At 36.2% G+C, this 17,028-nt stretch overlaps 1 protein-coding gene and 1 long non-coding RNA gene across 3 annotated transcripts; both read left to right on the top strand.

Moving 5' to 3' along the window:
- Window positions 1–2,434: 2,434 nt before the first annotated feature.
- LOC306851627 lies at window positions 2,435–5,057 on the top strand. The gene is made up of 3 exons (XR_013782523.1): window positions 2,435–2,643; window positions 2,842–3,029; window positions 3,246–5,057. It is a non-coding gene; the product is annotated as an uncharacterized lncRNA (long non-coding RNA).
- A 774-nt stretch (window positions 5,058–5,831) lies between these two features.
- Window positions 5,832–16,545, top strand: LOC306851620 (SPRY domain-containing SOCS box protein 4-like). Of its 2 annotated transcripts, XM_079388009.1 has the most exons (5): window positions 5,832–6,060; window positions 10,677–10,745; window positions 10,967–10,985; window positions 13,472–14,327; window positions 15,750–16,544. In XM_079388009.1, exons 4-5 carry the CDS (start codon window positions 13,610–13,612, stop codon window positions 15,875–15,877), a joined length of 846 nt encoding a protein of 281 aa, XP_079244135.1. In that variant the 5' UTR covers window positions 5,832–6,060; window positions 10,677–10,745; window positions 10,967–10,985; window positions 13,472–13,609; the 3' UTR covers window positions 15,878–16,544. The 2 variants fall into 2 exon arrangements, with proteins under 2 accessions (XP_079244135.1, XP_079244134.1); XM_079388008.1 differs by lacking the exon at window positions 10,967–10,985 and having other exon boundaries at window positions 15,750–16,545.
- The last annotated feature ends 483 nt before the right edge of the window (window positions 16,546–17,028 follow it).

Genomic DNA, 17,028 nt, shown 5'->3' on the forward strand with positions numbered 1-17,028 from the left:
AGGGTTATAGATGTTACGGGGCGAACAAGACGTGAGGCATGCGGATCCATTTGCAAGCTTTATTCAAAGGCAAGGTCACAAAACAAGCAAAGTTCATGAAATGGCAAACAGGAACAACACAGGCAAGGCAAAGAGTAATCCTAGGGCAAGCGTGGGTCGATGATCGCCAAACATTATCCAACAGGGATAATCCAGGTACAGATGGATTTAATAATCCAAACGAGGTGCAAACAAAGTCCGAACGGCAAGGCAAAGGGTTAATCCAGGAAACACGGGAAGGTATCAAAATGCGAGAAAACAGGCAAGGCAAGACTATAACAACTGAGTGGGCTCCATAGAGTAGCTATCGCTAGGATATACGCTATACAATACTCAGCAGATAGGAAGAGGAAGTCCATGGTTTATGTAGGTTTATGTGATCAGTGCAATCAGCTGTGTGTGTCGTCAGTGCAATGGATGATGGGAATTGTAGTCTGAGGTGGCGTGCAACAGTTAGTGTGGTGCAAGAGTCCATGTGGTGAGCGAGAGACCTCTGGTGGTGAGTTAACAGCAGTTCATAGACCAGATTCATGACTATAAGAGACAGTAGGCCTACTTCAATTATATGATGATCAATACTTCAAAATATTAATTTGTCCTTCCATCTTTATTAGATTTCTGGGACATTCGCCTGGATCCAAACACTGCACACAGATGCCTTATCCTGTCAGAAAAGAACAGAAAAACATTGTTTTCAAATGAACTCCAGAGATCATATGATCATCCAGAGCAATTTGACTATTTTTGTAATGTCCTGTGTAGAGAGGGTTTGTGCGGTCGCTGTTACTGGGAGGTTGAGTGCAGTGAGAACGACTGGGCTGCAGTTTCCTACAGAGGTGTTGGTCGTAAAGGACAAACTAATGACTGCAGACTTGGGTTTAATAACAAGTCCTGGAGACTGACCCACAGTCGCCCGAATTTCTATGTCAGACATGATAATAAACAAGTGCATCTCTCTCCTTTCCACTCCTCTATAATAGGAGTTTATCTGGATCACAGAGCAGGAACTCTGTCCTTCTACAGCGTCTCTGACACAATGACTCTACTACACAGAGTCCAGACCACATTCACTGAACCCCTCTACCCTGCTTTTGGGATTGGAGAAGGCTTTATCAGGATCATAGAGCAAAGGAGAACTCTCAAATCCCACAAATAAAAGACAAGCAACATTTCCTAAACTCACTCTGAAAACTCACTATGTTCTTGTGTACTCTGTACGATTAAACGCAAGATTGTAGTTCATCTTTAAGACAAATGGTGTCAACTTTAGCTTGTCAATTCGTTTTCATTTGTGTGAACTGATTCTGAAAGTAAAGCCTTCTGCTGTAACTTTGCTGTTGTAGTTCTGAATTATGATTTTTTTAAATAAATTTTGGTGAGGGGTTTATATAATCAAATATAACAGTGTATTGTCTTTATATGTTTGTATTATACCCTGCATGACCATATTATTAGAGCATGTAAATGCATACTTAACATTTTCATTCTGCCTATGGGAAGCAATTAATATTATAGCATATACAGTATAATGAATACGGTATGTTATTTTACAGTGTTTTCACTGTGTTCTCGAATGAGATGCAAATATGGAACTTAGCTGGATGTCATTTTGTGGCAATTTTCCTTTCCCTGCATACTGCTATATATGCATTAAATATGCATAAATGGACATGCAAATGTGAATTTTCTGTTTACATGCAACACATTGCTATAAAAATGAAAGTATTGCATCCATGCAATTGTGCATATTATTTTTCTCTCTACTAAAAATACTGTCTGTGTGTTGACTTGACGTTTACCTGCTGCATCTGTATCTAAAAGTGATAAACAACAGCATGCAACTAGACAAAACTGACATTCTTGGATAGTAGTAAGCAGCTGTGTCAACAAAAAAGTAGAACAATAATTTAATTTGTATATAACTCACATTTCCTTGGTGAAAAACATTTAAATTATTTTGCCCAGTAGCCTACATCTCACACAATGACAAAAAACGTGATTTTTTTTTTAAAACGAATAACTAGGTCTTGAAGCACGGAGTGCGTGGATTACTAAACACCCCCCCCCCCCCCCCCCCCCCCAGCATGTGTGTGTTACCGGAAATGTCCAATAGGTGGCAGTAATGCACTGAAGCGTTTTTAAGTTTGTCACACAAATACAAAAGAACAAAAGGAGAATGCGCAGAAGAGAATGCCAAGGGTTGCCAAGTCCGCGGTTTATCAGCAACACTTTTAAACTGTTCCGCTGACTTAAACTCTTGTTTTTATTAAGTCTGTGGGTTAAAGCGATCTCCTCGGAAGACTATTTCGACTAAGGGGGAAACAAAACCACTATAGGCTAGTGTTGATTAGCACTTGGGCTGGTTATTTTTCGCACACCTGGCAACCCACCAGCTAAAGCTAAAAGTGATGTTTTTAACCTTCGTGAAAGAAGGGCTGATGTGGAATATTTCCGTCTGATTACAGAAGTTATAGTCATTAATCTGCTGAAATCCGAGTGTAATGAAACACAGTAACGTTGTTAACATACCCGGTTTATTAGTAATTACAGTGTAATATGTTTTCACTTCTGTGTCACTGCGAAGGTTTCATTTAAAGGCTTAATGTTAGTAGAAATATCGTTTCTTTAAAAATATGTGAATTTATGTTTGTGTTGTATAAATATAGATTGTCCGTACTGTAAGCATTGGATAATAATTCATTGTGATCAACCTCTATTCAGTCTGTTCGTATTGAGTAACCTTATAGAGTGAATCTCTACAATTAAAGTAATTCAATGTATTTTTATTTTTGAATTTGGTAGATCTGGTGCTCATCCCACAAGAGTCCACCAATGAAGATTAGCAGTATTCCTATCATCCCAAAAGAAGAGATACTCTAGCTGTGTAACATGTACCATGGTAAAAACTGAGTTTATTAAAGAGGAGATTGAAGACATGAGTGATCCAGAAACATCTAGAATGAATCATGAAGATACTGAGGAACAAACAGGTTGGTGTCTGTTCTTGATTCTATATTATTGATCATATGGCTGAGAAACATTCACCAGATGTAGTGTCAGTGAAGTAATAAGCAATATATCAATGATACAGAAAATGCATCATAGCTATACTTCCATTTTGATTGTATTATCAAGGAAATGACAGAACTAACCAAACATTCTGCTCTTAAATCAGTGATTTTAACTATTTAATATGTTTATTTTAGATCTCATGAAAGAGCAAAGACAAGAAGAACTAAATGAAGAGAACGAGCGTCGTAACTTTAAAACACAAAGAAGAAAAAAGCGGCACACTTGCTCACAGTGTGGAAAGAGTTTCAGACTTAAATCAGGTCTCAGTAATCATCTGCGGCAACACTCTGGAGAAAAGCAATTTAACTGTGATCAGTGTGGAAAAAACTATAGCTCCTTACCAAATCTTAAAATTCACCAAAAAATTCATTCAGATGAGAAGCCTTACGTGTGTTCTGTCTGTGGAAAGAGTTTCTCACGGCTGGACTGTTGTAAACAGCATCAGAAAACACACGATGAAGTGAGAGATCATGTGTGTTGTGAGTGTGGGAAGAGCTTTACTACAGTCGGACAGCTGAAACAGCATCAGAGGATTCACACTGGAGAAAAACCTTACAAGTGCTCATATTGTGACAAGAGCTTCTCTCAGCCTGGAAACCTGAAATCACACGAGCGAGTTCATACTGGAGAGAAGCCGTATCACTGTACTCAGTGTGGGAAGAGTTTCAAACATTCAACTATTCTCAATTATCATCTCCGCACTCACTCTGGAGAAAAGCCATTTAGCTGTGAGCAGTGTGGTAAAGAGTTTAATTCATCATCAAATCTGAAAAAACACCTGAGAATCCATACGAATGAGAGGCCTTATGTGTGTTCTTATTGTGGGAAGAGTTTTCCATTGTTGGTCAGTTGTAATCGGCATCAGAAAATACACACCGGTGAGAAAGATCACATGTGTAGTGAGTGTGGAAAGAGCTTTACTACATCTGGCCAGCTGAAATGCCACCAAAGAATTCACACTGGAGAAAAACCTTACAAGTGCTCTTACTGCGACAGGAGATTCCCTCAGTATTCACAACAGAAATCACATGAACGAATTCACACCGGAGAGAAGCCGTACAGCTGTACTCAGTGCGGAGACAGTTTTAGACATTCAAACTCTTTACTCAATCATATGAAAAAGCATTTTCCATCAAATCCATCCATTCCTTCAGATTCAGCTAGTTTTCAGGTGCTTTAAAGGCATGACATATATTCATACATTTAGATCGGCAAAGCAATTGCAGTATTTCTGCATACGATTAAAACTGAGAATGGAGTAAAACAACAAAGGCTGTACCTGACAAAGAAATAGGTGGCACTGAAGAATAAAAATGTATAAGTAAAATTAATCAAATATGAGTGCTTCGGCAACATATAAGCCTTTAACCTATATATCACCCTGGACCACAAAACCAGTCATAAGTGTCAGTTTTGAGAAATTGAGATTTATGCGTCATATGAAAGCTGAATAAATAAGCTTTCCATTGATGTATGGTTTGGACACTATCTGAATATCCGAAATCTGAGTGTGCAAAATATTGAGAAAATTGTCCAAATTAAGTTCTTAGCGATGCATATTACTAATCACAAATGAAGTTTTAATATATTTACAGTAAGAAATTTACTAAATATCTTCATGGAACATGATGTTTACTTAATATCCTAATGATTTTTGGCATAAAAGAAAAATGGATAATTTTGACACCATACAGTGTATTGTTGGCTATAATATACCCCAGCGACTTAAAACTGGTTTTGTGCTCCAGGGTCATTCTATGAGCAAATGTTTTCTTCAGATCCTGTGTTTTACTGAAAAAATGTGAGATTCAGATAAAGTAAATGTGTTAATATCTGAACAGCTGAAACTTTGTATTACGAGCACTTCCTGAGAATCGCTTGTATTCCTCAATTTTAAGTCGCTTTGTATACAAGCATCTGCTAAATGAATAAATGTAAAATACCACAAGAATTGTGGAGGTTTTTTTCTTTTATGGGGGGACAGCAAATGTGTTGATTCACTTCAATCTTATATTTGTCACTGAAAGCCCCCTCATTAAGCCATGGACAAGAACAAATAGCAAACTATCAGTTATTTGTCAGTATAAAAGATTTCTCCATGAGTTTTTTAACTTTACTTCTTAGTTTTTGACTTTGTTTGGACAGTTTAATAAATCTACTGATTTCTGTGCAACTGTTGTCTATAGGCTCTGTATAATGGCCAAATATAATTATCACATCATCTCTGATTATGTGTGATATTAATTAATGTTGTAATAAAGGCTAAAAGTAATATTGTGTTAAATGTTTGTGACTATACTAAAAAAGAACATGTCAAAATTTGGCTTCAGTTTTCTTATGTAGGTTAATTTTTAATCGTGCTAATGAACTTTAATACTTGTTGGTGTTTTTATACAAAAGGGAGACTTTTTTTTAGATTTTCTTCTAATTGAGTTTGCCGATCCATGTCTAATAACACAAAACAAGCGTTAGATATTAATAAAAGAACACGTTTTACAGAACCTTCACATTTAATGTATTTATTTATAGATTAGAGCTGAGTTTTTGTTGCATTTGCACCGTTTTTACCATCAGGTGCCGCCAGTCTGAGCTGTTTCGATGGCTTTGAGTCATTTTGCGTGTGAATGAATCATTTGATTCAAATGATTCAGAGTTTCGAAAAGATTCACTAGCGGGCCGTTCTTACTGTCGTCACCGCCCTCGCGACCAATCAGTTCGCTCTGGCCTTGCGTGACGTCACGCACCAGCTAGCTCGCGGAACAAAAGCCGTCTGCTCGGCCCGCCGGATGCGACCGACAACACGCAGACCCGTTCGTTTTTAGCGTTAAAGTTTGTTTTATAGGTATTCTCCGTGTTATACACACACGAATACGGTGTAAAAGCGCAAGTCTCGACACTCGCGGCGAGTGTTTTTGTCTGCGCCTGGAGCTCCGAGGGATTCTCGCGAGAGTAAGTAGAGCAGCGCGTGGCTGGTTTGTTTGTGTTTGTGCTTTAGATTGTTTCAAAGCAGTATTAAGTCTGCTTCTAGACCACATACACATGATTTTATGATGAAAATATTCATATCAAATACATATATGGCCTCATGTACCTTTAAAACGCATTGTTTCGCTTGCACAGACATGTTTATGCGCAGTTTAAAGGTTATTCTGGAGGAAAGAAAATGAACAAAGGTTGTCTGTCATGCAATGTACATGAAATTATGTCTTTTGAAAATAGGTTTGTGTGTCATCTTCAGTGTTTACGTGCAAATGTGGGTTCAGAGATAATCTAATCTGGCTTTTTCCCTCTCGTAAATTACGCTTTATCTGCCTCAGAGTCTGAATATTGTGAAATACGAAACTAATCAGAGGTGAGCAGTGAGGGGGATCTTTGCTGTATGTCAGCAGTGATTCAGACACGGAATGATGTTGTTTCCTAGTTTGGGGCCTTCTGCAAACTTCTTTCCATTCTCTTTGTCTCATCTGTTTTTGTCTTTAAGCTCGTGCCCACTTCCTATTCCCTATAGACTTTGCATATGTTCGTTATTCATTATGGATACCTTACTCCTTATGCAAACAAGCTCTGAGATGTGTGTGTACATGTGTTTGAGTTTAAACAAAGGGTTCGAGCTTTGTGTCCTTTAATGATCAAAAGGTAAGTTTATCAAATAAAGACTTGGCATATGTCAATCAAAAGTAGCATCACACTTTTAAATAAATAATGAAATGTATATTCTGTAATCTTATACTCCTCCTCATGTCACTATAAACCTGTATGACTTTTTCTTTTGAAAGCGTTCATCCAGTGTTGATCTAGCTTTGAATTTAGTCTTAAGGGTTGTTTGATGGTGTTTTGTCCTTTGGTTGTTATGGTTGGTGTGAACTGTCGCTTTGCTTAAAAGAGTTGTAAGTAGTGCTGTTAAGCAATTAATTGCATCCAAAATAAAAATTTTACATGATATATGTGTGTACTGTGTGTATATATAAATACACACATCCATGTATATATTTCAGAAAAATGTTATGTTTGTATGTTAAATTTAATTATAATATAAATAGATACATGTAAAAATTTTCAAAATATATACTGTATGTGTGTGTATTTATATATACATAATAAATATACACAGCGCACACACATATATTATGTTAAACAAACTTTTATTTTGGATGCAATTAATCGTTTGAGAGCACTAGTTTAGTAAGCTTTAGAAAGACGTTGCATTGTGACGTTTGCAATTTTCATGACTAGCACATTCAATTATTGATGTTATATTTATTTAATTTTATTTAAACGTATTACTTTTATTATTTAGAATAGTAAAATAATATTTTCAGGAATCCAGATTAATAGTAATAATTTATAATATTTTTTTTTTTACTGTTATAAATTTATTGCAATAAAAATGAATTTATGAAAATATTAAATTTGAATGAAAATAATGACAGCACTGGAAAAAAAAATCATTTTTATTATGAAAAATGCAGTTAATATTTTGGGGTTGAAATATTATCCAGAAAAGTTTTTTTTTACGCATTGTGAGATCCATCCACAAAATTCAAGTGTTTGATGACCTGGGCTCGTGTTAATGTCAGTGAAAACAGTTAATGTGTAAACACTGATCTTTTACTGTTTTCAGTTGCAATAATGTGTTTAAATACAGCAACTTTCACTCTTAATAGTGAAAAATCAGTAGACCAGTCACCTGTTGCTGTTAAAGTTTTGACCATCCACTCAACCGGGTCGCCTCATGAAGAGACCGCTTTATTTTCTTGGCTTCATTGCTCTGCTGTAAAACTCCAGCGCTGTTGATTTCTCCTTCCAGCTGAGGTCAAGCTCAAACACTTTTCTTGAGCATGCTCAAAACGAGAGAGGGAAGCAGGAAGTCTCAGTAGCTACTGTTTCCTCTTCCTCTTTCTTTCTTTCATCTCATTCTATTTTCAACTTTTTTTTTTATGGGTCATGCAAAGACGTGTTCTCTGCACTAGGGTTGTAACGGAATGAGATTTCCACGGCATGATAATCGTCTCAGAAAATATCACGGTTTCACGGTATATATTAAACAATAATTCTTATCAGTAACAGTGACTCTTAAAACAATAAGAACAAGTTATTTGAGTGAACAAATCCTTTATTGCAACAAACTTGAAATAATTTTAATGAAAGTAAGCCTCCCTTCTGAGAAAAAAAAAGCTAAGACAAAATAAAGCCATAAACCTTATGTATATCTATATCGCACTTTAACATTTTAATTAATGTTTTAAAATGTTATCAAATGAAAATTTAACAACTTTTATTTAGTTAACGTGCTGAACAACAGAGCTATTCTGAGTAAAAACATGGACAAACATGATATTCCTTAAAATAATATAAAGAATATTATTATTGTTGTCATAACTTTTAAGTACGTTGTACAATGCTAATTTATTTCTGTCAGGACTTCAAGTTAAATTGAACGTTTATTTTGACGGGTTGTAGCAGACCTTTGAGTTTAGTGTATTTGACAATGTTTTTCTCAAATAAAACAGGTTTTCTCTCAGAGCAGCTCTGCTGATGTTCAATGTTTATGTAGACGCTGAGAACACCATTAGTGTCATGCATGCATACTTCAGTATGTAGTAGATAAAACGGCGCCACTCGTATCTACTTTTGATTTATCCATCCATCAGATTGCACGTTTTAAGTGACAACCTCCTTAACGTTATACTGTAAATCCCATGTTCACGACTGCACCGTGATTCCCTCTGCATTATACGGCCTTATAACTTGTTATAAATGCGACATACCTTTATCTGCACGGAGGGATGGTGTCCGCGAACATGCTGGATGTATTGCCTGCTTTTGCAGCCACTTTGCGTCCACATTTTTTGCCTTTTTCGTCCTCAAGGAAAATCCCACGTTCGTGTTTTTTTCCCCCCATACTGCAAATTTAAACTCTTTTTTTTTTCAGCGGGGGATGGAGATTAGATACAATCTCTCTGTCATTTCAACAGAGTGAAGCAGCCGAAATAAATTGCATATGCGCAGGTGAGATTATTATATATATTCTTTTAAACCGTAGATATGCAAATGTTTACGGTATGATAACAGTGTACGTTCAAACCGCGATAGACCGTCATAACGGTATATTGTTACAAACCTACTCTGCACTGGGGTCAAACGGAGGACGAGGTCGCCACGGAAACGCACACACAAACCCATCTGGCTTGATGCTTTAGGGGTCTTCATTGACCTGATGTTGAACTTTATTGTGACTGGCTGTGAAAGTCACACTGGTAGAATCACCGACCACATGTGGTAGTTTTAACATCTACAGAAGTTATTAGTACTAAATCAGTGCTATGCAGAAAAGGCGGCACGATTTTGGGTAAAATGTATTTGCAAATTGTTTTTGTTTTTTTGATTGATAGTTTGATAACAAATTGCAGATTTAAAGTGCAATTGTTAAACATTCTAGGTTTTCTGTGCAATTTGGTCAAAGTTTTGTGATATATCAATGGCTAATAATAATAATAATAGTGTTAATAATATTAAATATTATTAATATTGTTGCTGTTAAGTATTCTAATAATAATTCTTAGTATTAAATAAAACACTATTGTAATGTTACTGTAAAAAAAAAAGTATTTAAGAATTTTTTTTTTTTTTTTTTGTGCTTTACAGCATTTACAATATAATATTTATGACTGTCTTAATTTCCTCTTCAAATGTTAAACCATCAGTGTTTTTTGTGCTTCATTTAGAAAGATGCAGCTCATTTATTTATTTAAACACAAAGCCACATTGTGATTTCGGTTTTATTTTCATTCATTGTGCACCCCCAATGCACAGTAGCTTCACTAATACAACATTTTTTATTGTGTTTATGACTCACAAATACTTTTTATTGTATATGACTGCTTTTAAGCACAAACAGAGTTTTTGTTGTATTTCATTGCATTTTAAGCTTTCTTGTTTTTGGTACTGACCTAAATTAGAGGGAAAAAAATGTATTTGTCTCTCTTTAATTTACAGATTATTTATTTATTTAAAGTTTGGGTTGGGGTCAGTCATGACCGAGGCTGTACTCAAATCTGGGTCAGTGATCTATAAACTCTTTTTTGTCACACATGCATGACATCAGTGTAGATCTGACTTTTTATGTTTTTAATGTAGGACACTAAACCCATGAATAATGCAGGTGTGACAGATGGAGGGTGTCCTGTAGTCAGGCTTGACCAGCTGCTGGAGTGTCCACTAAGACATGCACGACTGCTCACTCTTACTAGCTGACTAGCCAGTGTGTTCAGTGTTTGGGGGGGGGGGGGGGGGGGGGGTGTTGAGTACACGGCTTGCTCAGAACTCATTTTGCTAACACTTTATAATAGAACAACCATTGTTTGCTCCCAAAAAAGGAAAATAAATAATCAGTAAATTTTTCAACTCCTAGCTTACATAAAAATGGAAAATAATAGCCTTATTTTTCTGCGTGAGATGAAAGTTTGTGTACGTGTGTGTGCTGACCGATGAAATTCTCACTTCCTGGTTCTGGCTGGGCATAGGTAGCGTTTCTCCTAACAGAACCCTTCTTTGTCTCTGTGCAGGAGTTTGAGGCCTAATAAAAGTCATCCGGCTGACGTGGATCCTCCTTCAGTCCCGCAGTGATCCGGAAGGTGAGTGTTTGCTCAGTTATTCTCACTTACACCACAGTTTATTCCAGTGAATCACCATCGTCATGAGGGAGTTGCGAGAGAGCGAGCAGCGGAAAGTCAGGCATGTGTTTGGTGCTTGTTGAGGGAGGAGAGCTGCTTTGGAATCGCTCCACTGTGAACTTCTTTACCCCTTTCATTTCTCTTTCATTTTCTCCCTTTTCTCCTGCTCTATGCTGACGCAGAGGCAGCAATGCATGGAGGGTAAGCTCAGACTTTGTTCTTGTGTGTGTGTTGTCTTCTGTTAGTTGTGTGGAGATGTTTATATGATAAAATCTTATTCTTCATATCTCTCTCCCTACTATGCTCATAGTTGGTGATCTGAACACACCTCTAGATCTTAGTATTGAGCTTTAGTAGCTCAAGCTGCACTGTTTGTGCTCCAGACATGAATGATTCCTCAAGTAAAGTGTCTTGTTGAGGAGAGGTGTGCTGTTACTTATCTAAGCAGTTGGATTGGTTTGTTTATTTATGCAAGTATTTATTTATTTGCTGTGATAGTTTGTAGGGCTGGCCAAACATTTTGTAATTTATATACCAATATTATAATAATAATAATATTTGTTGTTGTTGATAATATTTTTAATTATTAAAACGATTTGTATATCAATATCACAACCACAATAATAATATTAATAATAATTAAAATTGTAATTAAAGTAAAAACAACAATTAGTAAAAGTTGTTGTATTAATAAATAAAAAAAATTAAAAAGTTGAGTATTTAAGAAAATTAATAATATATTTGCTGTTGTTGTGATTACTATTATTGTTATTAATGGTAGTGCATTGAAGTTATTTATTAAATTGTTAAAATGATTTAAATATCAGTATCACAACCACAATAATAAAAATTTTAATATTAATTGTAATTATTATAATTAAAATAAAAACAATAATTAGTAGTAGTAACAAATATATTTTCTAATAAAGATATACTAAAAAGGGGGAAAAAATTATATTATATTAATAAAAATAATTTATTTTGCAATGCAAATGTAAAGTTACAATATAGATATTTATGGCTGTCCTAATATCTTAATATTTAAATGTTATAGTCACCATCATATCAAAATTGACTAATCTTTTTTTTTTTTTTTATTCATGTGCCTTCATAGTCTTCAATTACAAACATTAACTTCCCATCCACTTGCAATGACATCTCATTTCTTCTCTTTACTAGCACTCCTTTTATAAACTTGCATGTGTAGTTGCTGCATTTTGTGTGAAGTTTAACTTTTGATTGTCATTGTCAAATAACAGTTTTCTTTTCTTCATTTTATCTTGCTCTCTTAGTTTATAAAGATGTGAGTGTGTTTGTTTGGTTTAGAGCAGTCCAGCTTATTTCTCTGTTCAGTAGCAGAACTAGCTGGAATAAGTCTGATTCATTTGTAAAGGATGCAACAAATGTTACTCATTTTCTGGAGAGACTAGGTTTTGGACGGTGCAAGATTGCTTGTTGGCCCTGACTGCATGTTTGTGTGTTGTTTTCTTTCTTTGGAGCTCCGGTGGAAATATTCACTTCCCATTCACATGCTCTTTTGAAACCGCAGTCTTCTCAGGTTCAGAACGGATTCTGTCAGTCTCCCAGCAGAGTGTGTGTCCCAGAAGCGGTGTGAAAACTAATCTTAGTCTAGAGAAGTCTCTCTTCAGTGAAGTGCCCACTGCTTTTCTTGACGTTTTCTATACTTTGCCTTTTCCTGTTTTAAGCCTGTAGCCATACTTACTGGGTAGAACTAAGTTTTGAGCTAAATAATGTGATTAAATGTTGTATTGCATTACATTTTCAAATCTGTTATACTGTATAAATAATTCATATTGATATAAGTTTGTATTTTTGTACATTTGTATGTTTATCTGAGATAATGCTTTCACCCTTAAGGAGTTGTTTCAGTAAGCCCCGTGTTTTTGTTTTGTGTTTTAAAGAAAATGGAAAAAATGTATCTTATGTAATATAAATTATATAATCTGATAGCTAAACTACAGTTTAAAATATTGGGGCTTGTAAGTTTTTGAATTGATGATATTTGACAGTAAAGACTTTTATAAGCTTAAAAAATAAGGTTTATTCAGCAAATAAATGCTGAATAAACCTTCCGTTCATCAAAGAATCCTGAAAAACAAAATGTTTCAGGATTTCCCCCAAAAATATTAAGCAATGCTGTTTTCAACATTGATAATAAGAAACTGAGCGGCAAATCATTATATTAGAATTCAGCTTTCAGATCACAGAAATAAATTACATTTTATAATATATTACAATAGAAAACAGATATTTTAAATTGCAATATTTGATATCAAATAAATTTTCATTCAAATAAATGTAGCCTTGGTGAGCAGAAGAAACTTCACATTAAAAAACTTTTGAACAGTAGTATATATATGAAAATACCGTATTCAAAAGAATTTTGAAATTCCTTTCAATGTTAAGTAGCTTATACTAATGTGTGCCTCTTTTGCTCCCTATTCTGTGCAAACCAGCAAAAATAAGGCCTTCCTATCTGTTGTTTACTGACATGTCAGGAATCATGACGTCATTGTGCGTGAGAGTTCGAGGGAGAGTCCAAGTTTACTCAATTGACACACCTACACACTGCGATTTGTTTGATTAAAGTGCAGCAATACAAAACAACACGCTGTGTCTTTAAAAATCCACTACAGGCTTCCTTACTCTTTCATTTTACTCTACAGTGCTACCCTCTCCGCTTTGGACGACGACTTCTCGCGCATGGGACAGTGTCGTTTCTTCTGATTGGCTGCCCCTCTCCGGTCCGTCCCGCTCATGAGGTAACCCCGGCTGTGGTTGTTGATGCCCGTGGCTGGGCCGTGATGGGGCAGAGGGTGTCGGGTGTGGTGAAATCCGCGGATGAGCCGGAGACGAGCGAGCTGGCATATCCGCCGGTGTGCGCGTCGCTCCGTAGCCGCGGCGTCCCGTTACCCGCCCGTCTGGAGCTGCTGTTGGACATGCCGCCGGCGGGGCCGGAAATCCAGCATCAACACGCCTGGAACCCAGATGACCGCTCGCTCAACCTCTTCATCAAAGACGACGACCGGCTCACGTTTCACCGCCACCCGGTGGCCCAAAGCACGGACTGTGTGCGGGGAAAAGTCGGATTTACCCGTGGTTTGCACGCTTGGACTTTGCGCTGGCCTGTACGGCAGCGTGGCACGCATGCTATAGTCGGGGTCGCGACATCTTTAGCTCCTTTGCGAGCCGTCGGATATTCCGCGCTAGTCGGTAGCGACGCCGAATCCTGGGGTTGGGACTTGGGACGAGGTCGACTTTACCACGACAGGAAGAGCCGGACCGGCCCAGCGCCATCGTACCCGGAGTTTATCGAGGATGAGGAGGATGAAGGGACGTTCTCGGTTCCTGAAGAGTTTCTGGTGGTTCTGGACATGGACGAGGGAACGCTGGGATTCTGCGCCGACGGGAACTACCTGGGCGTAGCGTTTCGCGGGCTGAAAGGGAAGAGGCTGTACCCGATCGTCAGCGCCGTGTGGGGTCACTGCGAGGTCACCATGACATACGTCAATGGATTAGACCGTACGTATCATTCTCAGGTTTTGCTGCTTCTGTTTTTCCTCCTTGTCTCATATTTTCCATAATTGCCGTCCATGGGCAGTGTATGTTGATTTCAATCCAGCTCTTTAGAGATGCTGGTCATAGCTTTGCTGTTGCTTCATGATTATTAGAGTAATTGCGCAACTACTCGTAGTAACTGGGAACATGTTTACGTGCAGCAAATCTAGTGCTTTTCTGTAATAGCAGTTTTTAGAAATTATTCCCATATTGTTGGCACGATGCACACAAGCATATTTCCAAACTTCTTAGAAAAGGCAATGTAATGTGGGTTTTGCATGGTTGCAACATTTTATTCATTTTTTTCTTCTCCCAAAAGCCCACTTATAGTTGATCTAAATATGATTGGATATTCAAGTCACACCTAATTTATAAAATGCACTTGCTGTGCTGCAGAATCTTTTCACTAACAGCACTTTTTTTTTCTTGAGCCAGTATACACTACTGTTAAAATGTCTGGGGATTTTAGATAGATAGATAGATATATTTGAATTTTTTTGAATGTAAATATTATATATATATATATATATATATATATATATATATATATATATATATATATATATTCAAAAAAATGCAAATATATATATTTATTTGCATTTTTTTAAATATATATATGTATATTTTATTTATTTATTGTTGTCACCAGGGCTGCATTTATTTGATAAAAATTACATTAAAAGCAGTAGTATAATGAAATATCATTACAATTCAAAAGAACTGTTTTATGTTTGAATATATTTTAAAATGTAATTTATTCTTGAATTTTCAGCATCATTACTCCAATCTTCAGTGTCACATGATTCTTCAGAGTTCATTCTAATGTACTGATTTGCTTATATAATATGACTATATTAATTATCATTTTTAATATAAGTTACCAAAAAATAGTTTTTGCTGCTTAATATTTTTGTGGAAACGGATACATTTTTTTCAGTTTTAAAGAACAGCATTATATTCATAATGTTTGTAACATTATGAATGTTTTTACTGTCACTTTTAATGCATCCTTCCTGAATAAAAGTATTATTTTCTTTAAAAATCCCAAACTTTCAACAGGTAGTGTTTACAGTCAGTTCTCAAGTTCCACTAATGGCTCACAATGCTTTGTCACTGTTTTCAACACTATATTTAAAAAGTAAATTATAGTTCAAACAAATGTTATCCAAACTGATTTCCCACTTTTTTTACATTCCTTCTCTATATAACTTGCCTCTCTTGTGATTGGCTCTTTTTTTTTTTTACGATTCTTTTGCAACATCACGACCCGAATCGTTCAGCTTATCTAGGATCAGTACTGGTCTTTGAAGACCTAACGAGTGTTTTCACATGATCGCTTGAGGTCTTTGACCCTTGACCCTAACTGACCTCTGCTCTGTCCCGCAGCTGAACCTCTGCCACTGATGGAGCTGTGCAGGAGGGTGGCACGACAGGCTCTGGGACGCCACCGAATCCATCACATCCAGTCTCTGCCACTGCCACAGACGCTCAAGAACTACCTGCAGTACCAATGAGAGACACAAACAGCCAAAACAAATCACCCGCGTTCACTATAAACACGCACCGAAATGATCTGCGGTGCTGAAGAAGCTTTGTGCTGTGCACAGACTTTAATTAAGTGTCGTATGGATGGACAGATTTGACCAGCCGGACAACAAGTATCTGGTTTTATACATGATTGTGAGGTGACTAATGAGAAGGTGTTTATTTGTTTGTGAGAATGACTCAAGTTCACGTCTTCCATGGAAATAATTTTCTTAAGAGCTGATGATTTTGCTTTTTCCTTCACTTTTATCTAGACGCTAAGGACCTAGTTTTCTGGCCATAAATCAACGTAATTATATTAGACTAATGCTTTTCATTCCAGAAAAACAGATCGTTATTCTTTCACCAGTCTTAACTAATACACATCCGCAGTGCCTGAGATCTTTTAAAATCTTTTTCCGTTCGTTTTTATTGAGTTTATTATTTGGTTTGTGATCATGACGAAGCTGATTAAATCGGTTTCCAGGTGTTTTTAGCGTATAAACGTCTGTAAAGCAGATTTTTACAGATCTGATTTTTATATGAAATGGATGCTTGTTTTTTTTTCAAGGATTAAACGGAAATCTGCAAGACGGCAGGCACAACTTTGTTCTTTTGTGACCTTTGAAATGTGAATAAAAATAAAACTCCAAAGCCAAACCCTGTCTGCTCCCCTTTTTTACTTCATTGTCACTTGCTTTTAAAAATCAAATGTGGCGACTTGTTTCTAAGTGTGTTTTCAGATCAGGTTTGACTAGGGTTTAATTTACAATTTTCTACCTAATCGGGTTTTGATTTTATATAATTTTTACTCATCAATGGTGCAGTTTTGTTTTTTTGAAGAATAGCGTTCAAAAGCAGCATCACAGCACTGTACTTTCAACAGGAAATACCGAATTATGCACTTATATGCTCTAAAATTATTTTCGTATATATTTACAGTTCATATTTTAATATAAAGGTCCCTATATTTTATATATCAATAGATGCTTATAAGATTAGTAAAATATTAATTTAATATATTTTCAAATAACGCTTTTGTTAACATAGTGTGTGTGCGTTACCTTCAATTTGAACTTAGGGTAATTTGTCAATGGGAATCTGGAGTGTTTTTAATGTACCAGATTGATATTAATATTAT

The sequence above is a fragment of the Barbus barbus genome (genome assembly GCF_936440315.1).
Source record: "Barbus barbus genome assembly, chromosome: 31".
Taxonomy (NCBI): Eukaryota; Metazoa; Chordata; class Actinopteri; order Cypriniformes; family Cyprinidae; genus Barbus; species Barbus barbus.